This window comes from Ovis aries, chromosome 23, assembly GCF_016772045.2.
Source record: "Ovis aries strain OAR_USU_Benz2616 breed Rambouillet chromosome 23, ARS-UI_Ramb_v3.0, whole genome shotgun sequence".
NCBI lineage: Eukaryota > Metazoa > Chordata > Mammalia > Artiodactyla > Bovidae > Ovis > Ovis aries.
Window position 1 is genome coordinate 38146301 of NC_056076.1, and position 19261 is coordinate 38165561.

At 43.5% G+C, this 19261-nt stretch overlaps 1 protein-coding gene across 15 annotated transcripts in view; it reads right to left on the bottom strand.

The window, feature by feature from the left end:
* DLGAP1 (DLG associated protein 1) overlaps positions 1–19261 on the bottom strand; it is a 791650-nt gene that overhangs the window by 90496 nt on the left and 681893 nt on the right. For 6 of the 15 annotated variants that reach the window (XM_027960727.3, XM_027960729.3, XM_060405424.1 and 3 more), the window contains one exon: positions 3944–3973. The exons of the other annotated variants lie outside the window; for them this stretch is intronic. In XM_027960727.3, coding sequence (XP_027816528.2) covers positions 3944–3973 — 30 coding nt within the window. The remainder of the gene's footprint in view (positions 1–3943; positions 3974–19261) is intronic. 15 annotated transcript variants of the gene reach the window in all.

Consider the following 19261-nt stretch of genomic DNA (forward strand, 5'->3'; position numbering starts at 1 on the left):
TCCTGAACTGGCAGGGGGGTTCATTACCACTAGTGCCACCTGGGAAGCCCAGGCTTATACAGTTCTGTGTGTCAATTATATCTCAATACAACTGGAAGAAAAAACTTATCTAAATAAAAGGAAGTGACAAGAAGGAAAAAAAGGAGAACAAAAGCTCCACAAGGCCAGGAGAGCTTTTGTTTATGAAATCAAAGCACACCGGATCCATGATCGAAGCATCACCTCCCGTGTGAACTGAAACCGAAGCTTCCCTCCAAAAGGCGCATCCAAAGTGGGTGACGTCCAAAGTGGCTGGGGGTTGTGTCACCATCTTGCCTCTTAGATTTCTTCCTAGAGGCTCATCTGTTCCCATTTTTAAAGACACGGGACTTTTCCAAAGAAGCCAAACTTCATTCCCCCATAGAGGCTATCGAAAGAATTTGACATCATTTTGAGATTTTGGATTGCCTACCTACCTACAGGGGATGAACAAGTTGCCTTTGAGGCAAGTCTCCTCACAGTGTGCTGGGTTATCAGCCGCAAGGCTTGTCCACAGCATCCAGCAGCCTCCCAGCCCCAAGGTCTCTTCTGTCCACTGAACAAACCAAGTGAGTCAGATGAAGATCTTCCAGCTGGGGCTGGACTCTCCCTCCCCAGAAAGATCCGGGCAGGATGTCAGGGCCATTCCAACCCAGGCATGACTCAGTTCTTCCATGGCCTCCCTTCCCGTTTCGCTTGGATAGGCTGGTAGGTTGGTCTTCTTTGTGGAAATATGCACCTCTTCCTGCTCCAATTTTAAGAGGGAAAATCCCTTTTAAGAGGAATATTTAGAAGCTTCTGTCATGGAATTCTTGCCATTACCCCAACTATCTCTCCCCAGTTTGGTGTCTGGATGTTTCTCTCTTACCCCAATTTTCTTTTCATTTTTTGAGGCCACGCTTGTGGGATCTTAGTTCCCTGACCAGGGATCGAACTCAGGCCCTCAGCAGTGGAAGCGTGGAGTCGTAAGCGCTGGGTCACCAAGGAATTCCCCCCAATTTTCTGAATTTGGGGTTATGAATCTAAAATTAGAGTCCAGAACCCATCAGTGTTATCAACAGAACTTTGCAATTATTTCTTTCAAAGAAATATTTTTCCTGTTCAAATATTTTTTTTTTCATCACAAAATTAAGTATCAACGAGTGTTTCTGTTTCAATGTAAGGTCTTTAAAACATGAAAGGACAGTTCACTTTTAACCTTACTGTTGGTGTGATATAAATAGCTTTTTTTTCTTTCTGATGATTTTAAAAGCTTACACAAAGCTGCAAAATGCTGAAGGAGGCACCTTGTTTCAGAGAAAGAGAACAGACTGACCCGCATAACAAAAATACTCCGCAGGAAGTAGCCCATGGAGTCCCTGTTGATTTTCTCTTATGACTGTAACAATTGTTTTTCCTTAAAAAGAAGATAAAGAAAAGAAAAGGATAACCTACCTACAACATTAATGTCATTTTCAGAGTTCTAGGATAAATCCGGAACAGAGTCATTTTTAAAGAAAAGGAAATAGGTTCCATTCTGGCAGTGGATCCCCTCCACTGATTTGCGTATTTCTTGCCATGATAAGCTGTAGAAGCTGCCTTGAGTTCATTCGGCAGATGGAAAACAGCAAGAAAAGAGCTAAGCATTCATAAGGACCACCATCTGAGGTTTGATTTCCCATAGAAACAAGAGAGTCCAACACACATCCCACAGAGCATGCCCATCAAACTCTCCCCTTCCAGATGCGTGAGAACACATGCGTGGAATAACAACCCCCTCCCCCCTGCCACACACACAACAACTGTGTCCTGGGGAGCCCCTGGGCACACACAGTTACAACTCAGCATGCTACCAAGCCTTCAAGCTGCTACAGCCCCCAGCCAAGAAACTGCCAAAAAGATGCTCAAGCAGCAGTTCAAACAGTCCTGACCTCTGGTACCCATGACCACCCCCTGTGAGCCCTGGGAACTCAGAGGAGACCCTGTGATGATGAGGCTGCTGAAAAAGCCCCAGGCAGTCAGTCATTCAGCTCTCTGCCCATACTTATCCTCACTCTTCTTTTTCTCTGAAGACCATAAACCTCTTTGGGGAGGGTTCTGATAAGCCATGCTACCAGAAGTAATCATAGCAATGAGCAAAATTATGATGGGGACACTGTTCTAGCAGGACAATACTTTTTAAAATTATCTAATGTCCTCTTGGCTTTCTGGCTTAAAAAAAAATGTTTTCCATCCTTTTGTTATAAGTGGACTACTGTGCTTAAGCCAAGCAGGCAACAGAAAGCCCTGACTTTAAAGCCATTTGGCGATAACACATCTGAACAGCCCAGGGTGGACCCACTGTTATCCACAGATAATTAACTGAAATTTGGGGTGACTTGCCACTGGGAGTTTCCACAGGCAGAGTCATTCTCATGGTCCCGCTTTAGCTGTGTCTTCTGTGTTTTCTAAGCCAGGGGCGGTTTGGATCTTCTCTCAATAAAATTCCGTGTTTTCGGTCAGAGGGACCTTGAATCCCTGCTTGGCCTCACAAAGACCTGCCACATGCGAGGTGTCCTCTCTCGTTTCTATAGGTCTGTTCTTTGATTCCTCTCTTGACTCTGAATGGCCGTAGCCTGTAATGTTTCCTGGTCTCTTCCTTATTTGAGATAGCAATGCACTTTCTGCCATGAATGTCAGAATTAGTCCCTTTTTAATGTGCTTTTCAAAATGTGATGGCACTAAATCCACTTAAGGAGCAGAGTCCCCCTCTCCGGATGGGCCAGCCCTATGGGGACATTTCCGAGTCTCTCTTCCATCTCCCAACCTGCAAACTCCAGCCCACCCAGTCCTTTTGCTTGAGTCAAGCAGGTGGTCTCACCACTAGAGCCCCCCCTCCTCGCACTTTCCAGCTCCCACCACCATGCATTGCCCATTCACGAAGCCACATCTCTCCTTATATTTGAAAATTCACCTTAAAGCCCACCACTTCTTCCAAGGAGCCTCCCCTGATAAAATGGGGACGAAGAGCCCTCCAAAGCGTGACTGACAAACTCCCAATAAACGAGAACACACACACACACACACACACACACACACACACACACACACACACGCCCCACAACAAACAGAGACACTCACAAAGAGAGAGCATGACATATTCCCTACTTACAAGATGTATGCTCCTCTTAGGGCAAGGTGGTCAATTTTATACCAATACCCAATGAGTCATTTCAAAAAATGAGGTGTTTTTAACATTCCTGGGGGTTACTCGGTGAAACACGGCTGTGCGCTCTCTCCGCCACCAACCCTCCTCTTGCTTTAAATCTCTCTTCCTTTTCTTCTAAGCGTCTTAGATGCAGAGTTCCAAGGAACCACCTGGTGTGAGTGACATGGATGACACTCAAGGAAGCTGGTTCCTGCAATACCTCCTGGGTGGCACCTCGTGACTTGAGACGAGCCATCAGGAAGTTTTTTTTTTTTTTTTTTTCCCATCAGGAAGTTTTAATGACTCCGTGCCTGCATATTTCCTGGGCAAGCATGTCTGCTATATTGGGATGAGGAATCAAATCCCTCTAGAAAAGGTCCTGCTGAAAGATGGAGTGGGTGGGGGAGCGGGCAGGGTTCCTGACAAGACTCAAGGTCCAGCCTCAGATAAAGATGCCGTAGAGGATAAGGATGCTCTCTAAGGAGCAGTGGTCCTGAGGTCGTCCCATCAGGGGCAAAACCACACCTGCTTGCTCTCATCAATGCTGTCTCAGGGGTCAGTGTTGAGGCCACTTATTGGGGAGCTGAGGGACGTGTGGCATAAGAGAACCAGGACAAGGAGAAACACAGATGGAAAGGCAGTAGCTGGCGATTAGAACATGGCTTCAGACACCACGGCCACAGAAGCGGTCTAGCTACAAAGCCACGCGGTGCAATCTTGAAGCAAAACGTTATTGATTTTGTGGTTGTAAAAACGTACCTTCAACTGCAGAACTCAGTTTTATGACACCTTGAATAAAAACAAAAAGTCGCAGTTATAGAATGGACCCACATTACTTTGCCAGGCTTCGCACATTACACACATGCTTCAAATCTGGAGTTTTGTTGTTGTTGTTGGCTTTTTGAGAATTTAAGTAAACAAACATCAGCGTCAAAAACGAAGTAATTTTCAGTCATTGATTAAGCTTCATGAGTGTCTTCATCTCCCACTAGTATCACTTGTGAGCATTTTTCACTAAGTAAAGGATTGGCCATGTTTTTGGATGAAACAAAGGCCAAGTCTCAATAGCCTGACCGGCTATTTCTATAGATAAGTCATACTGGATGAAGGACTGATAAAACTTAACTCAGAGGACATCAAGGCCTAGTATTTCCTACCTAAGCTTCGCACAGAGATCACCCGATAGGTGTTGGGACAGGTTTCTGCTGAAATATGTAACAAGTGCTTAGAAACTATGGTGTGATCTGGCAACTTCCTTCTCTGGGGTGGTTGGACCAGAGGCCATTTCTGGTCTCCTGTGTTTAGTGCTCCCATTCCCTGCAGATTAGTGGAGGGGCTGAGCTTGTCCAATTGTTCATGAAGCAAACAGACACTACCCTTGACTGGATATCCACGTGACTTTTTGGTGAACTGAAAGGTCAAAATACTAAACTAAAATAAATTAGACCTGGTCCAATAATTTGATTTTGAAAGTTCATTTTCTTCCTTGTAAGTCGTAAGTATAAACAATATTTCCCAAACTCTGTGTGATAGCCATGATACCTTAGGCTGGAAAAAACAAAAAACAAAAAAAAAAACTCTGCAGTTTCACTGTGTGGAAAGTCTGGTTTTCTTTCAAATGGGAGGAGTCTCAAATGAAAAGTGGAAACAAACTGGTAAACCAAACTGGTTATCAGCATGACCACCCACTGATTTTTAACAGATTCTATTCACAAAGAGACAAACTTGCTCTCTTTTATAACTTTCTGGAAAAAAAAAAAAAAACAACTTTAAGTTACCAGTTGAATTTCATCTTTCTGGTGGAACCAGTCATATCTGGTCAATGTTTAACAAGGGGAAAAATATGCCTGTATTATGTATGTATATTATGGGTTTTACCAATATATGTGATGTGTAGTACACAATCTACATATAATAATAAAATATACAGTCTTATTTATTGCAGCTTCCATGCAGCCAACAGATTCTCACAGAAGACTTTTGCTGATTTGGACCAAACCGTGGGATTCACAGCCAGCAAATCAATCATGATTTGACAAAAATAATGCTCTGAATTGCATCCCAATTTGTTCTTTTCCCAGTAAATTCATTATCATTATATCTTTTATGTGATCTCTTGAACTATTAAACTGTTCAAGTTTTATAGAAATTATTTTGATTAAGTTAAAACTCTTTCGATGTCAACACTATGAAAACACTCCCACTGTGGCCTATTTCAAGCTTCCAGCTTTGATGTCACTGGACATGGCTTTGGGAAGAGATGAATGATAGCAAAACCATCATGTAGTAAATATTTCACCGCACAAGGATAGCAGATGTAAAGAACCCCAAAAGCATGGATAGTAAAATATAGTCAAACAATCAGGAAGTAAAGATTTTAAGGTATTTATCACCTTTGTTTTAATATAATTATAATTGCATGTTTGTAATCATGGGTGTGTGTAATAATGGGTTTACCAAATTCCCCAAAATGTAACAGTTGGCTCTTGCAACCTGGTATGAACCAGGTCTGACACATCATGACCGTAACTGATGTTTCTTTTTCCTCATGCCTGGAGAAGAGAATCTTGACCTTCAGAATACTTTGAGTTATTCACAAAAGGAGTTATAATTTAACTGAACAAGCCAAATATGAATAAAGTGAGCATTTACCATGATTTTGCCCATAATTTCACAACCTCTTAAACCTGTCATATGCAAAAAGATACTCTATATAGATCACCTTGGAAATAACAGTCATTGAGCACCAACTAGCAGCACACGCTAAATGGACTTGGTCATCTTTTGGTCAGGCAACCATTCCAAGAGGTATGAGTCATTGGCATAGTAAGCGATGATTCTGTCTTTTTTGAACCGTAGAAGCTTTATGCAGGAAACCATCAGAGTATTGTTGTTGTGTTTTTTTTTACCCGTGTTTATTTTTGTGCATAACCATGGGTGTCAGCAACTGTCACTCAAGTGAAAGGACATCAGTGTGACCTAATCAGTGTGTGGAAACAGACTTGATGCAAAGAAAGCAAGGAAGTCTAAAGAATTTCTTATGGGAGATGTGGGTGGTGGTGGATGAGAGCTCAGGAATGTATTTATAGAGTGAGGGGGAAAAGATCTATTAAAAAACAAAAGTCTGACTTTAGAGCTCTAATTATAAACATAATTTTAAGTAGACACATGAGTTATTTGTTCCTCCATGTGAATTTCCCTTATGTTTTTTAAACCCCAAGTCCAGCTTTCCCCTACAGCAAGATAGGCTTTCATACTGCAAGGTAGTAACTACGTTATAGTGAAAATCTAGAATTGGCTAAATCTGGTTAGGGTACTAATATTAACATTATACAAAATCTTATAGAATGAAAAGATATTTCCTTTATCTTAAAATAGAAATATTTAAAAAAACATGAATATTTAAGAAATGATTGATGGTGCTGAAAAGCTACACGTAGCACTGCTGACTTCTAGGACACACAACAGACATTATCTGGTGACTGGCTGATGCTGACATTGCCTGGAATTAAGGGTAAGCCATAACACATACATAAATATATATACACACATGAACACTCCCGTCCTCCACCACATTTAATTCTTCATAGTCTTCCAAAATGTTTTTTCCACCTAATGACTCACCTCAATTGATCTAAAGTAATTCTTAGGAGAAAAGTGTCAGGTTAAAATAATTCATGCTAAAGTGTGAATGACTGGGGCTCACTAAAACCCTCCAATGACATCTCATTGTTTTTGAAATACTAGTTGAATTTTTAGCCCTGGCCATTGAGGCCTATGGGATGTATTCCTGCTTATTTTCTTACTACTTTTACTTCATTTCAGGCGACTTCCTCCCTCACTCAAATGTTTTAACCACTTCATTTTTCTCTTTGTGCTTTGCAGAGATAATTCCTTTTGGCCCCCTGCTCTACCCTCCCGGCACCTGCTGCTCCCTCCCTCCCAAACCACTGGATCTCCCCACAGCTAACTCTTTCTCTTCATTCAACTGTTACTTCAAATGTCACTTTCTCAAAGTCCTTCCTTGATTACTGTACTTAGAGCAGACCCAGTAAGAACTCACTGGCCTGTTTCCCTCTCTCTTTTTCAGAGACATCACTCTGCTGACAAAGGTCTGTCTAGTCAAAGCTATATTTTTTCCAGTAGTCATGTATGAATGTGAAAGTTGGACGATAAAAAAGGCTGAGCACCAAAGAATTGATGCTTTCGAACTATGGTGCTGGAGAAGACTCTTAAGAGATGCTTGGACAGCAAGGAGATCAAACCAGTCAATCCTAAAGGAAATCAACCCTGAATATTCATTGGAAAGACTGTTGCTGAAGCTGAAGCTCCAATACATGGCCATCTGATGTGAAGAGCTGACTCATTAGAAAAGACCCTGATGCTGGGAAAGATTGAAGGCAGGAGGAGGAGAAGGGGACAACAGAGGATGAGATGGTTGGATGGTGTCACTGACTCAATGGACAAGAATTTGAACAAGCTCTGGGACATAGTGGAAGACAGGAAAGTCTGGCATGTTACAGTCCATGGGGTTACAAAGAGCTGGACACAATTTAGGGACTCAACAACAACAAAATTACTACTAAAATTATCTTTTTGGTTTATTATTTGGTTCTTTGTTCTGGGGTGTCTTCCTCATTACAACCCCAGCAGAAAGAGAGCAGGAATCTGGTCTTGCTTGCTTGCTGCTGTAACTCCGTTAACTAGAACAGTGCCTGGCATACAGTAAGTACTTAAAATATTTATCAAATGAAAAAGCGATCGTTCCCAAGTGTTTCCAGGTGTCAGAAAAGAAAATTTGATCTGTCCTAGCAAGTATAATTCAATAGTGGATATCACTGAGCAGAATACTAGATTTTATTATTTTGACCAATGACTATTTCTATTCAGAAACTGGTCTTCATGGAGGTTAGTGAACACTGATGTGTGGAGTGAAGATACATAAGTTACAGCAGAGATTTAGGCTTCAGGATTATAATGTTAGAAAGTCCCAAAGAAGTAAGTTTATCAGTGTTAGGACTAGGGTTGGAAAACAGATTGTGCTCTAAGTAGACTTCAAGGAATATTAGCTTATTGATTTTATATCCAAATGTCTCTAGAATCTGTAGTTTCTTGCCTTTACTGTCATTGTGCTCAGTCGTGTTCGACTCTTTGAGACCCCATGGACTGTAGCCCCCCCAGGCTCCTCTGTCCATGGGATTTCCCAGGCGAGAATACCAGAGCAGGTAACCTTTCCCTTCTCCAGGGGATCTTCCCAACCCAGGGACTGAACCCAGGTCTCGCACCTTGCAGGTGGATTTTTTACCATATGAGCCACCAGGGAAGTCCAACCCTGGGCCAAATTGTCACAGTAATGTTCACATAAATCTGTATGATAAGGTATATATAGAGAAAGAGGAACTAAGAAAGAACCATTCAGTTTTTAATAATCTCCTTCCAATGTACTCTCATACTGCAGCTGGAACAATCTTTTCAAAAGGCAAGTCCAATTATGTGATATCCCTTACCTTTGAAAAGTCTTCAGTGGTGCTTCATTATTTTTAAGATGAAAGCCTTTATTTGAAAGCCTTAATATGATTTGCAAAGCCCTGCATGATGTCACCCAGAGTGGAATAAAAATGGTCACAGATCCTTCGTACACCTCCCATAGAGAGATGTGGGTTATGTCCCCTTTTCTTGAATGAGGGCAGCCCTGAGACTGCTTTGATGATTAAAGTACAGCGTCAGTGATGCCCGCCTCATGTTTGTGCCCAGGCTTTATGAAACAGGCAGCCTCTTTTTTTCTGTCTCTTGGAGCCCTCCCTCTGGAAACCCTGACATACCAGGTTGGAAGCCCTTGGACTGCCCTGATGGAAAGACCAGGTGGAGACATTCTGGCAAACAACATCCAGCGAGGGAAGAAGCTAGAAGGCCTTGAGAAGACTGCTGGTGACAGCTCGGAGGACAGGGGAAAACGGCCACTGTCCCTCCCAGATTGGGAGACTTCAGGAAGCACACTCTTCTGATGTTGAGACAGAACGCTTGGCAACACTGTCCCCTGCAGTAACGTGGAAACTACAAATATTCCTGATGAATTTATAGATTTTAGTAAGATTTCCCGGTAGAATGCTTAAAATGCCAGTTGGTTCTTTAAAACGTGTCATATGATAAAATATAGATAAAGATGGTTTTTTTTTTAAGGACCTGTTCAGTTTTCAAGCAAAATTTAGAAAAAAATAGAGCTAGTACTTGTTGGTTTAAAAAAGATGAAAGGATTTCACATTCCTAATCTTTTCAAAGGCAGAAGTCTCTCAACCTAGAAATTGATACTGGAGAACATCCCAAGGGGGTGGCCAGAAGAACCTTTTTTATAACTTCAGAAAGACTTAAGTATATGCCTCACAAAGCTTCTAAAAGAGACACAAATGCTTCTGAGGATCCTCAGGGTGGGGTCCCCACAGCACCCCGACTGAGCCCAGGCCAAAGCAGGGACTGTCTTGAGGAGAATTGAGGATATATGTTTTGTCTAACAGGCTGAAGTCTAATAAGATTCATAGGAAGGAAGTCTAATAAGATTTATAACTTAGAAGGTGAAACCAAGCATTTTCAGGGTGGTGGCCAGAACTGCTGAGAGTCTGGGAGCAGGACTGGGCCCCCCAAGTTAAGGAACAAGCAGTATGTGGATTTCAGAACTGCTGGATGCCAGTGATGGCTCTGTGCCTCTTGTTCCCCCACTGTTTGAATGAACATGCTCAATGGATTGATCTCACCCCTGTGTTATTTATCTCACCTCTGTGTTATCAGTATATGCTGGGTATGTGTGTGTGTGTGTGTGTGTGTGTGTGTGTGTGTGTGTGTGTGGTGGGGCTATGATATACTTAACATTTCAGTTCACAAGTCTTTACATTGAGAGAAACTGTATCAGAGAACTACATCAAAGGTGCCTTATCAGCACTTGACCCTTACTTATTTTATTATTTTTTAAAAACTAATTTATGTATTTATTTACTGCCTGCACCCCAAGGCGTGTGGGATCTTAGTTCCATGACCAGGAATTGAACTCGAGACTCCGGCATTGAAAGCACAGAATTTTAATCACTGGACCACTAGGGAAGTCCCTTGATCATTATTTAGATGGTCAGAATCTGGACCTCAAACTTGAACTTCATGCCCTAAGGAGATGACATTTCTGGACAGCTTTAGGAATAAGGATATTTTGCATACAGGGGAATGTAAAGAGTTTGTGTCTGATGGTGAACCATGGCTGACTAAAGATGACCACAAATTATTTGAAAGGGTTCACGTTGAGAACACTTGTTTACCTTGACCCAGGTGGGTCCTGTGACTGTTCTGACCAATATAATACCTTTGAAATGATGCTGTCTGGCCAGACCATAATACTTCCTGTCTCCTGGGCACTCTCTCTGGGAGCCCTGAGCTGCCACGTCAGATGCCTTGAAGCTGCAGTATTGCAGGGGCCACTTATGGGTGCTCAACAGCCTCAGCTGAGCACACTCTTCCAGACACTGAAACCAAGGCAGCAGCCTTAGTCGTTCATTTGTGTCTGACTCTGTGACTCCATGAACTGTAGCCATCCAGGCTCCTATATCCCTGGGATGCTCCAGGGAAGAATCCTGGAGTGGAATGCCATCCCCTTCTCCAGAGGATCTTCCTGACCCAGGGATCGAACCCCTGTCTCCTGCATTGCAGGCAGATTCTTTACCACCTGAGCTACAAGGAAGATCCTGAAACCAAGGTACCAGTTGAATAATTCCATCCTGAATCTCCTAGACAGCCCAACCTCCAGTTGAATGTGAAACAGAAGAATCACCCAGGTGAACCCCATGTAAGTTCATGTCCCATAAGATTGAAGGATAAAAATAAAGGGGTTGTTTATCAGTTCCTTTGCTATACTTTGCAGTCATAGCAACAGGTAACTGAACTTGAGCTCCAATTCTCTGACCTTACCTGGCATCTCAGCCCCTAATAATCTGTACTCTGGTCATACCACCCTTCCAGTTCTTTTAATATTAACATGTGCATTCCCTCACTTTTCTTGATCTTCCAGCTTTTAGCTTATGACGATTTTCTCAGGGAGGTTCACCCTGACCCTTTAAAATTAGTTCCTTTGTTACAGCAGATTCTCCTGCAAGAACTGTGTTCCTTTTGGAGCAGTTATCTCTGTGATTATTTCATGAATGCCAGCCTCCACTTCTAGACTGTGAGCAAGCCTCTTTGATCATCACTGATTTTCAGAGTCCAGTAGTGTGTCTACACATAAGCACTGAATAAATATTTAAGCAGATGAACTTAGAATTATTTGATGCAGCAGATAAGGACTCACTCTTCACCAGCGCCTTTAATAACTGTGTCAGTATTCTTCCTGAAAGATGATGCTGTGAAAGTGCTGCACTCAATATGCCAGCAAATTTGGAAAACTCAGCAGTGGCCACAGGACTGGAAAAGGTCAGTTTTCATTCCAGTCCCAAAGAAAGGCAATGCCAAAGAATGCTCAAACTACTGCACAATAGTACTCATCTCACAAGCTAGTAATGCTTAAAATTCTCCAAGCCAGGCTTTCAGCAATATGTGAACCGTGAAATTCCAGATGTTCAAGCTGGTTTTAAAAAAGGCAGAGGAACCAGAGATCAAATTGCCAATATCCGCTGGATCATCGAAAAAGCAAGAAGAGTTCCAGAAAAACATCTATTCCTGCTTTATTGACTAGGCCAAAGCGTTTGACTGTGTGGATCACAAGAAACTGTGGAAAATTCTAAAAGAGATGGGAATACCAGACCACCTGACCTGTCTCTTTAGAAACCTGTATGCAGGTCAGGAAGCAACAGTTAGAACTGGACATGGAACAACAGACTGGTTCCAAATAGGAAAAGAAGTACGTCAAGGCTGTATATTGTCACCCTGCTTATTTAACTTATATGCAGAGTACATCATGAGAAACGCTGGGCTGGATGAAGCACAAGCTGGAATCAAGATTGCCAGGAGAAATGTCAATAACTTCAGATATACAGATGACACCACCCTTACGGCAGAAAGTGAAGAAGAACTAAAGAGCCTCTTGATGAAAGTGAAAGAGGAGAGTGAAAAAGTTGGCTTAAAGCTCAACATTCGGAAAACGAAGATCATGGCATCCGGTTCCATCACCTCATGACAAATAGATGGGGAAACAGTGGCTGACTTTATTTTTCTGGGCTCCAACATTACTGCAGATGGTGATTGCAGCCGTGAAATTAAAAGATGCTTACTCCTTGGAAGGAAAGTTATGACCAACCTAGACAACATATTAAAAAGCAGACACATTACTTTGTCAACACAGGTCCATCTAGTCAAGGCTGTGGTTTTTCCAGTAGTCATATATGGATGTGAGAGTTGGACTATAAAGAAAGCTGAGCGCTGAAGAATTGATGCTTTTGAACTGTGGTGTTGGAGAAGACTCTTGAGAGTCCCTTGGACTGCAAGGAGATCCAACCAGTCCATCCTAAAGGAGATCAGTCCTGGATGTTCATTGGAGGGACTGATGTTGAAGCGGAAACTCCCATACTTTGGCCACCTGATGCGAAGAGCTGACTCACTTGAAAAGACTCTGATGCAGGGAAAGATTGAGGGCAGGAGGAGAAGGGGATGACAGAGGATGAGATGGCTGGATGGCATCACTGACTCAATGGACGTGAGTCTGAGTGAACTCCGGGAGTTGGTGATGGACAGGGAGGCCTGGCATGCTGCAGTTCATAGGGTCACAAAAAGTCAGACACAACTGAGCGACTGAACTGAATTGATTCTTTCTCATACATTGTGGACTTCTGGATTCAAAGCCATTGTAACTGGGGAAAACTAAGTCACTTTAGTTGTGTCCAACCCTTCTTGACCCTATGGACTGTAGCCTGTCTGGCTCTTCTGTCCATAGGCATTCTCCAGCAAGAATACTGGAGTGGGTTGCCATGCCTTCCTCCAGGGGATCTTCCCAACCCAAGATCTAACCCACATCTCTTATGTCTCCTGCGCTGGCAGGCGGGTTCTTTACTACTAGTGCCACCTGGGAAGCCCAGTGTGACTTAACATCTGTCTGTGACAGCAGCTCAGCACAAATAAAGTTGCTGAAATTCCTTTTGATCATCTCTGTGCAAAGAAAAGGAAGTTGAAGATTGGTTCTGGGCGTGTGTGGGCATAGGAGAGCAGAGGAAAAGAAAACAGACAATCAGTGTTCTCACATTTATGTCTTGGCTGGAAATTGGGGAGCTCTCCTGAGAATCGAAAGGATGGTAACTCAGCTTTCTAAATGATTTCTAAATTTAAGTTTTGAAATAATTTCTTACTGGATTGTGAGTTCTTCTCTGCTTTACCCTTTCATCCAAAACTGTGGCCGGAAAAATAATGGGAGGGCTGATGTCTGGGTGAAAGATTCTATATCTTCTATTACCTCTGCTTGCAAGACTATTTTCTGAATATCTAGTTTGCAGTCTACTGTTTTTTTCTTTTTTTAAATGTATTTCCCTACTTATTGAGCCTTGTGCATGTGGGAAATAGATGGATCCATTGGAAACTGTCTTTCTTAAAAATCTTCTGCTGTTTCCTTAAGTCCTTTGTCATTTTTGCTGTATGTGAAATAAGGTCCTTATAAATGTCCTTAAAATGTCTATTTCATAATTTTAAAAGGCTTTTCCTTTGCCTTGTACAGTTCTCTTAACAGCAGTCCTCAAATGGGCTGGTGTACAATAAACTTTTTTAGTTTTATTTTTGATTGTTTAATGTTAGCTGAACTGCACAGCTTGTAGGACCTTTGTTCCTGGACTAGGGATCAAACCGGATCCACAGCAGTGAAAGCCCAAGTCTTAACCACTGGATTGCCAGGGAATTCCCTTCAGTTTCTCTCTTTATTTCATATTGGAGTTCCCCAATGGTTCCGCTGGTAAAGAGTCCACCTGCAAGGCAGGAGACATAGGTTCCATTCCTGAGTGGGGAAGATCCTCTGGAGGAGGAAAGGGAAATCCACTCTAGTATTCTTGCCTGAAAAAGCCCTTGGACAGAGGAACCTGGCGGGGCTATAGTTCAAAGGGTCTCAAAGTGTTGGACAGGACTGAGTACTCCAAAAGATAGTCAATTAACAATGCTGTCAGTTTCAGGTGGACAGCAAACGGACTCAGCCATACATATACATGCATCATTCTCTCCCAAACTCCCCTCCTATCCAGGCTGCCACATAACATTGAGCAGAGTTCCCTATGCTGCATACCCACTATATATATTTTTTTAACGAGAGTTTAGTAGGGCTCCGATAAACTGCCAACATCCGTTGGATCATCAAAAAAGCTAGAGAATTCCAGAAAAACATCTACTTCTGTTTTACTGACTATGCCAAAGCCTTTGACTGTGTGGATCACAACAAACTGGAAAATTCTTAAAGAGATGGGTCAGACCACCTGACCTGTCTCCTGAGAAATCTGTATTCAGGTCAAGAAGCAACAGTTAGAACTGGACATGGAACAACAGACTGGTTCCAAATCTGGAAAGGAGTATGTCAAAGCTGTATACTGTTACCCTGCTTATTTAACTTATATGCAGAGTACATCATGAGAAATGCTGGGCTGGAAGAAGCACAGGCTGGAATCAAGATTGCCAGAGGAAATATCAATAACCTCAGATATGCAGATGACACTACACTTAGGGCAGAAAGTGAAGAGGAATTAAAAAGCCTCTTGATGAACGTGAAAGAGGAGAGTGAAAAAGTTGGCTTAAAGCTCAACATTCAGAAAACGAAGATCATGGCATCTGGTCCCATCACTTCATGGCAAATAGGTGGTGAAACAATGGAAACAGTGACAGACTTTATTTTGGGGGGCTCCAAAATCACTGCAGATGGTGATTGCAGCCATGAAATTAAAAGACACTTGCTCCTTGGAATAAATATGACCAACCTAGACAGCATATTAAAAAGCAGAGACATTACTTTGCCAACAAAGGTCTGTCTAGTCAAGGCTATGGTTTTTCCAGTAGTCATGTATGGATGTGAGAGTTGGACTATAAAGAAAGCTAAGCGCTGAAGAATTGATGCTTTTGAACTGTGTTGTTGGAGAAGATTCTTGAGTCCCTTGGATTGCAAGGAGATCCAACCAGTCAATCCAAAAGGAAATCAGCCCTGAATATTCATTGGAAGGACTGATGCTGAAGTTGAAACTTCAGTACTTTGGTCACCTGATGTGAAGAACTGACATCAGAAAAGACCCTGATGCTGGGAAAGGCTGAAAGCCAGAGAAGGGGACGACAGAGGATGAGATGGCTGGATGGCATCACCGACTCAATGGACATGAGTTTGAGTGCGTTCTGGGAGTTGGTGATGGACAGGGAGCCTGGCGTGCTGCAGTCCATGGCGTCTCAAAGAGTAGGACACGACTGAGCGACAGAACTGAAAACTGAATCAGATTTCCACGTACACATACTATTCATAATATAATTTAAAAGAAAACACTTCCTAAATGGCAGGGCTACTATGTAGACAGACATATTCCTCATCATCTGAGCGGGTCCACAAACTCTGGGACGTCGCCCATGTCCACGGTTCTGATTTGTATCCCCATCCCTGCGCGCACAATACTGTACTTGTCCCTTTTGAACATGTAACAGATTAAAGAGCTGGGCAGGAGGCAGATGCAGAAACACCTTTGATCTCTCATCCTTGGGGGTTAAGGGAGGGCAGACACCTGGCGGCTGCTGAGCCGGAAACAAAACACAGGCGGGACTGGAATTACCTTCAAGGGAGCCGCAGCTCCGCGGAGGAGGCAGCTGGACGCCCCGCGTGGGCGCGAGGGGAGGAGGGCCAGTGTTGGGCTGAGGACGCTAGAGCCCCAGCGAGGTGAAATCCGGCTAGCCGGGGGCTGCTTACATTCCTTAGGCAGAGGATTGGGAAGATCAGGCAGCTGCATTGAGCAAAAAATTGAAGTCATTCTTTTGCAAATAGTATTGCAAAACGTTCAGCTGTGCGCAATTGCTGAAAGGCAATTTTGATGGCAATTCAGGAAGCTTTCAAAGAAAGGATGTTTTTCAACTTTTTTTTTTTTTCTCTCCTTAGCGAAACTCTCTTTATTAGGGATTTCACCTTTGCAACAGGATGCTGTGAAGGGTCTTAGCCAAAACAGGATCTGGAGCATTTCCTGCGATCTTTGGTGAAATCGCATTGCCCCCTGGCGTTTGCGTGCTGTTCTACAGCTTCACGCTGAAAGCCCAGAGAATGCCAATCAAGTCGTTCAAGGAGGCTGCTTCCAGTCTTTCCCGTGGTCCGAAAACATAGAGTGGTTTGACAAGACAAGGAATGAAAATTTAAAATTCAGATTCTTAGGACTTCCCTGGTGGTCCAGTGGCTAAGACTCTGTGCTTCTACTGCAGGAGGCCGGGGTTTGGTCCCTGGTCAGGGAACTAAATCCCACATGCTGCAATTAAGACCAGCGCAGCCAAACAAATAGCTAAATTAAAAAAAATAAAATTCAGATTCTTTTCTTCTGTACCCTCTGCAGCATCTTCTGAGATTTGCAAGTGGCTCTTGAAAGAAATTTATCAGATGATAATCCGCCCCTTTTTTTTTTTTTTTTTGGTATATAAGTTTTCATGGGAGTGACTGTTTCACACCCATTTTTTTCAGAACAAACTCAAACATCTCCTGTGTTGTAAAACCTTTCCTGGAATCTGCTCCCTGTTTTGTACAAACCTGAACTTTCCCACCATTCTGCCGTCATGTTTCTTTCTCTGATAGAGGAATCGAGGATTGCACCTGATTTGTTTGTATCCACCGTGACCAGCAAGGTGCCTGGCAGCCAGTATATGTCAACAAAAAGTGTGTTGTTTGTTGGTTGCATGTAACAATGCTGCTCACAAAAGGATCAACTACACTTCCTAATCAACAGCAACTGAATATCACTATGCCCGCAGAGTTGGAGGAAGGAGAACGGTCCTTGCACAGGCACAGTGTCCAATTATGGAGGAGAATGGTTAGAATAACCTAAGATTAGACTATCTCTACCTCTAATAAATGGCTTCCCTGGTGGTTCAGAGGGTAAAGCGTCTGCCTCCAATGCAGGAGACCCGGGTTCGATTCCTGGGTCGGGAAGATCCCCTGGAGAAGGAAATGACAATCCACTCCAATATTCTTGCCTGGAGACTCCCATGGACGGAGAAGCCTAGTAGGTTACAATCCACGGGGTTGCAAAGAGTCGGACACGACTGAGCGACTTCACCTTCACCTCTAATAATCTACAAAAAATCATTCAAACTTCTGTTTCTTCCCCCGACGAACCTCTGCTCTAGAAAGATCATGAGCATATTCATTGTCACCAATTTAATAACAAGCTTCTTGGGGCAGACATTTCTAGGAGTAAGTGCAGTTTCTGAATGATGTTCTTGAAGATGCGGAGGCATGTTGACTGAGGCCATTGTCTGTCCCTGAACTGAGTGACAATGAACAGATCTGGGGTCTAGGGCAGGTTATGGGTATTGAGGGGCAGTCTATTTAAAGGAATAGGAACTGTGAATCAAGGGTGCCTCTACTTGAGTATGATGTGTACACAGATGTCCCCTTAGGGCAGAGAAATGGTCAGATCTGAAGATTCTATTATATTAGGATGGGTGGGGAGGATGATGCTATTAGCAAGACTGCTTTTTAGGTTATAATATTGTCATATTAATACTAATCCATAAAAGCTCCTTGAAGTCATTTATTATGCTTTTATTTAGTTAAAAAAATTTCAAGGAAGGAAGCCCTTGTAACAGAGGCACAATTCATGGTTGTTAAAAGCTTTTTTTTTTTTTTTTTTTAATTATTACATGCTAGTGACTTTACTTTTTATTGGTTTTGGCCTCACTCTGAAGCTTGCAAGATCCCCTGACCAGGGATAGAACCCAGCTCCCCCATCCAGTGGAAACGTGGAGTCCTTACCACTGGACTGCCAGGGAATTCCCAAGAGCTGGAATTTTGAATAGGTACAAATATTGACTGGGTCACTGACCAGCCACTTGACCTGGGAAAAGCCTCTAAACTTTTCTGTGTCTCAGTTTCCTCAATGATCGAAACGAGGCTGGTGCTGGTAAACATCTCTAGTGTTTACTGCTGAGGAGGACCATGTGAATTTCCCATTATGAGCAGCTAAGGGGAGATTAAAAAAAAAATTCTTACTGTTGAAGAAATCCATTCTATGAGACATCATTCATGCCCTACTCTTTGCGGCCCTGTGGACTCTAGCCCACCAGGCTCTTCCCTCCATGGTATTCTTGCAGACAAGAAGACAGGAGTGGGTAGTCTTTCGTTTCTCCAGAGGATCTTCCTGACCCAGGGATCAGGCCCAGATCTCCTGTACAGGTCTCTTCTTACCCATTTGAGCCACCAGGGAAGCCCCTGAGACATCATTAAAACCCCCAAATACAAAGGAATATACTAGGTAACAGAACTGTAATAGAGCACAGCTAAGGGCTTCAAGGTAGTTGCTCTGCACCACCCGCTCTGTTACCAGGCAAACAGGTACCATTAGTGGTCTTGCTCAGCCATTGGTCAGTGCTGCAGTGGGCCCTTCCCCCAAGTGACCAACTCACAGTGAGTGGCCGTTAGTGGCCCTGCTCAGCCATTGGTCAGTGCTGCAGCTGGCCCCACCCACAAACAAGCAACTGTCCATAGATGACCGTTAGTGGCCCACGCAGCCAAAGGTTGGTGGAGCAGTGGTTGCCATGTGGAGAATCAGGTAAGAGGCAGATCCTCTCTTTCTCCCTGGGGGGCCACCAGTTCACCTGGCCTTGGGCCAATGGGTGAGCTGGGGGCCCAGGGAACAGGCCCCAGGGGGCTGGGTCCTGCAGAGCTCCAGAGCCCTCACCAGGGTCACCCACTTGCTGAGCCCAGGCCTTGAGGCAGTGGTGAACCTCTCCCCCAGCCCTGCCTCTGTGACCTAATGGCAGTGGCCGCCTGTATAGGTCACAGTCTGAGGGACCTGCCCCCGCTGTGCAGGCGGCCTGAGGAGCCTGAAGGCCAGTTGGATCCTGGGCTTCTGGCTCCCTCAGTGATAGCAGCTGGGCAGGCTCTGGGGACCCAGCCCTGAGGACACCACCAGC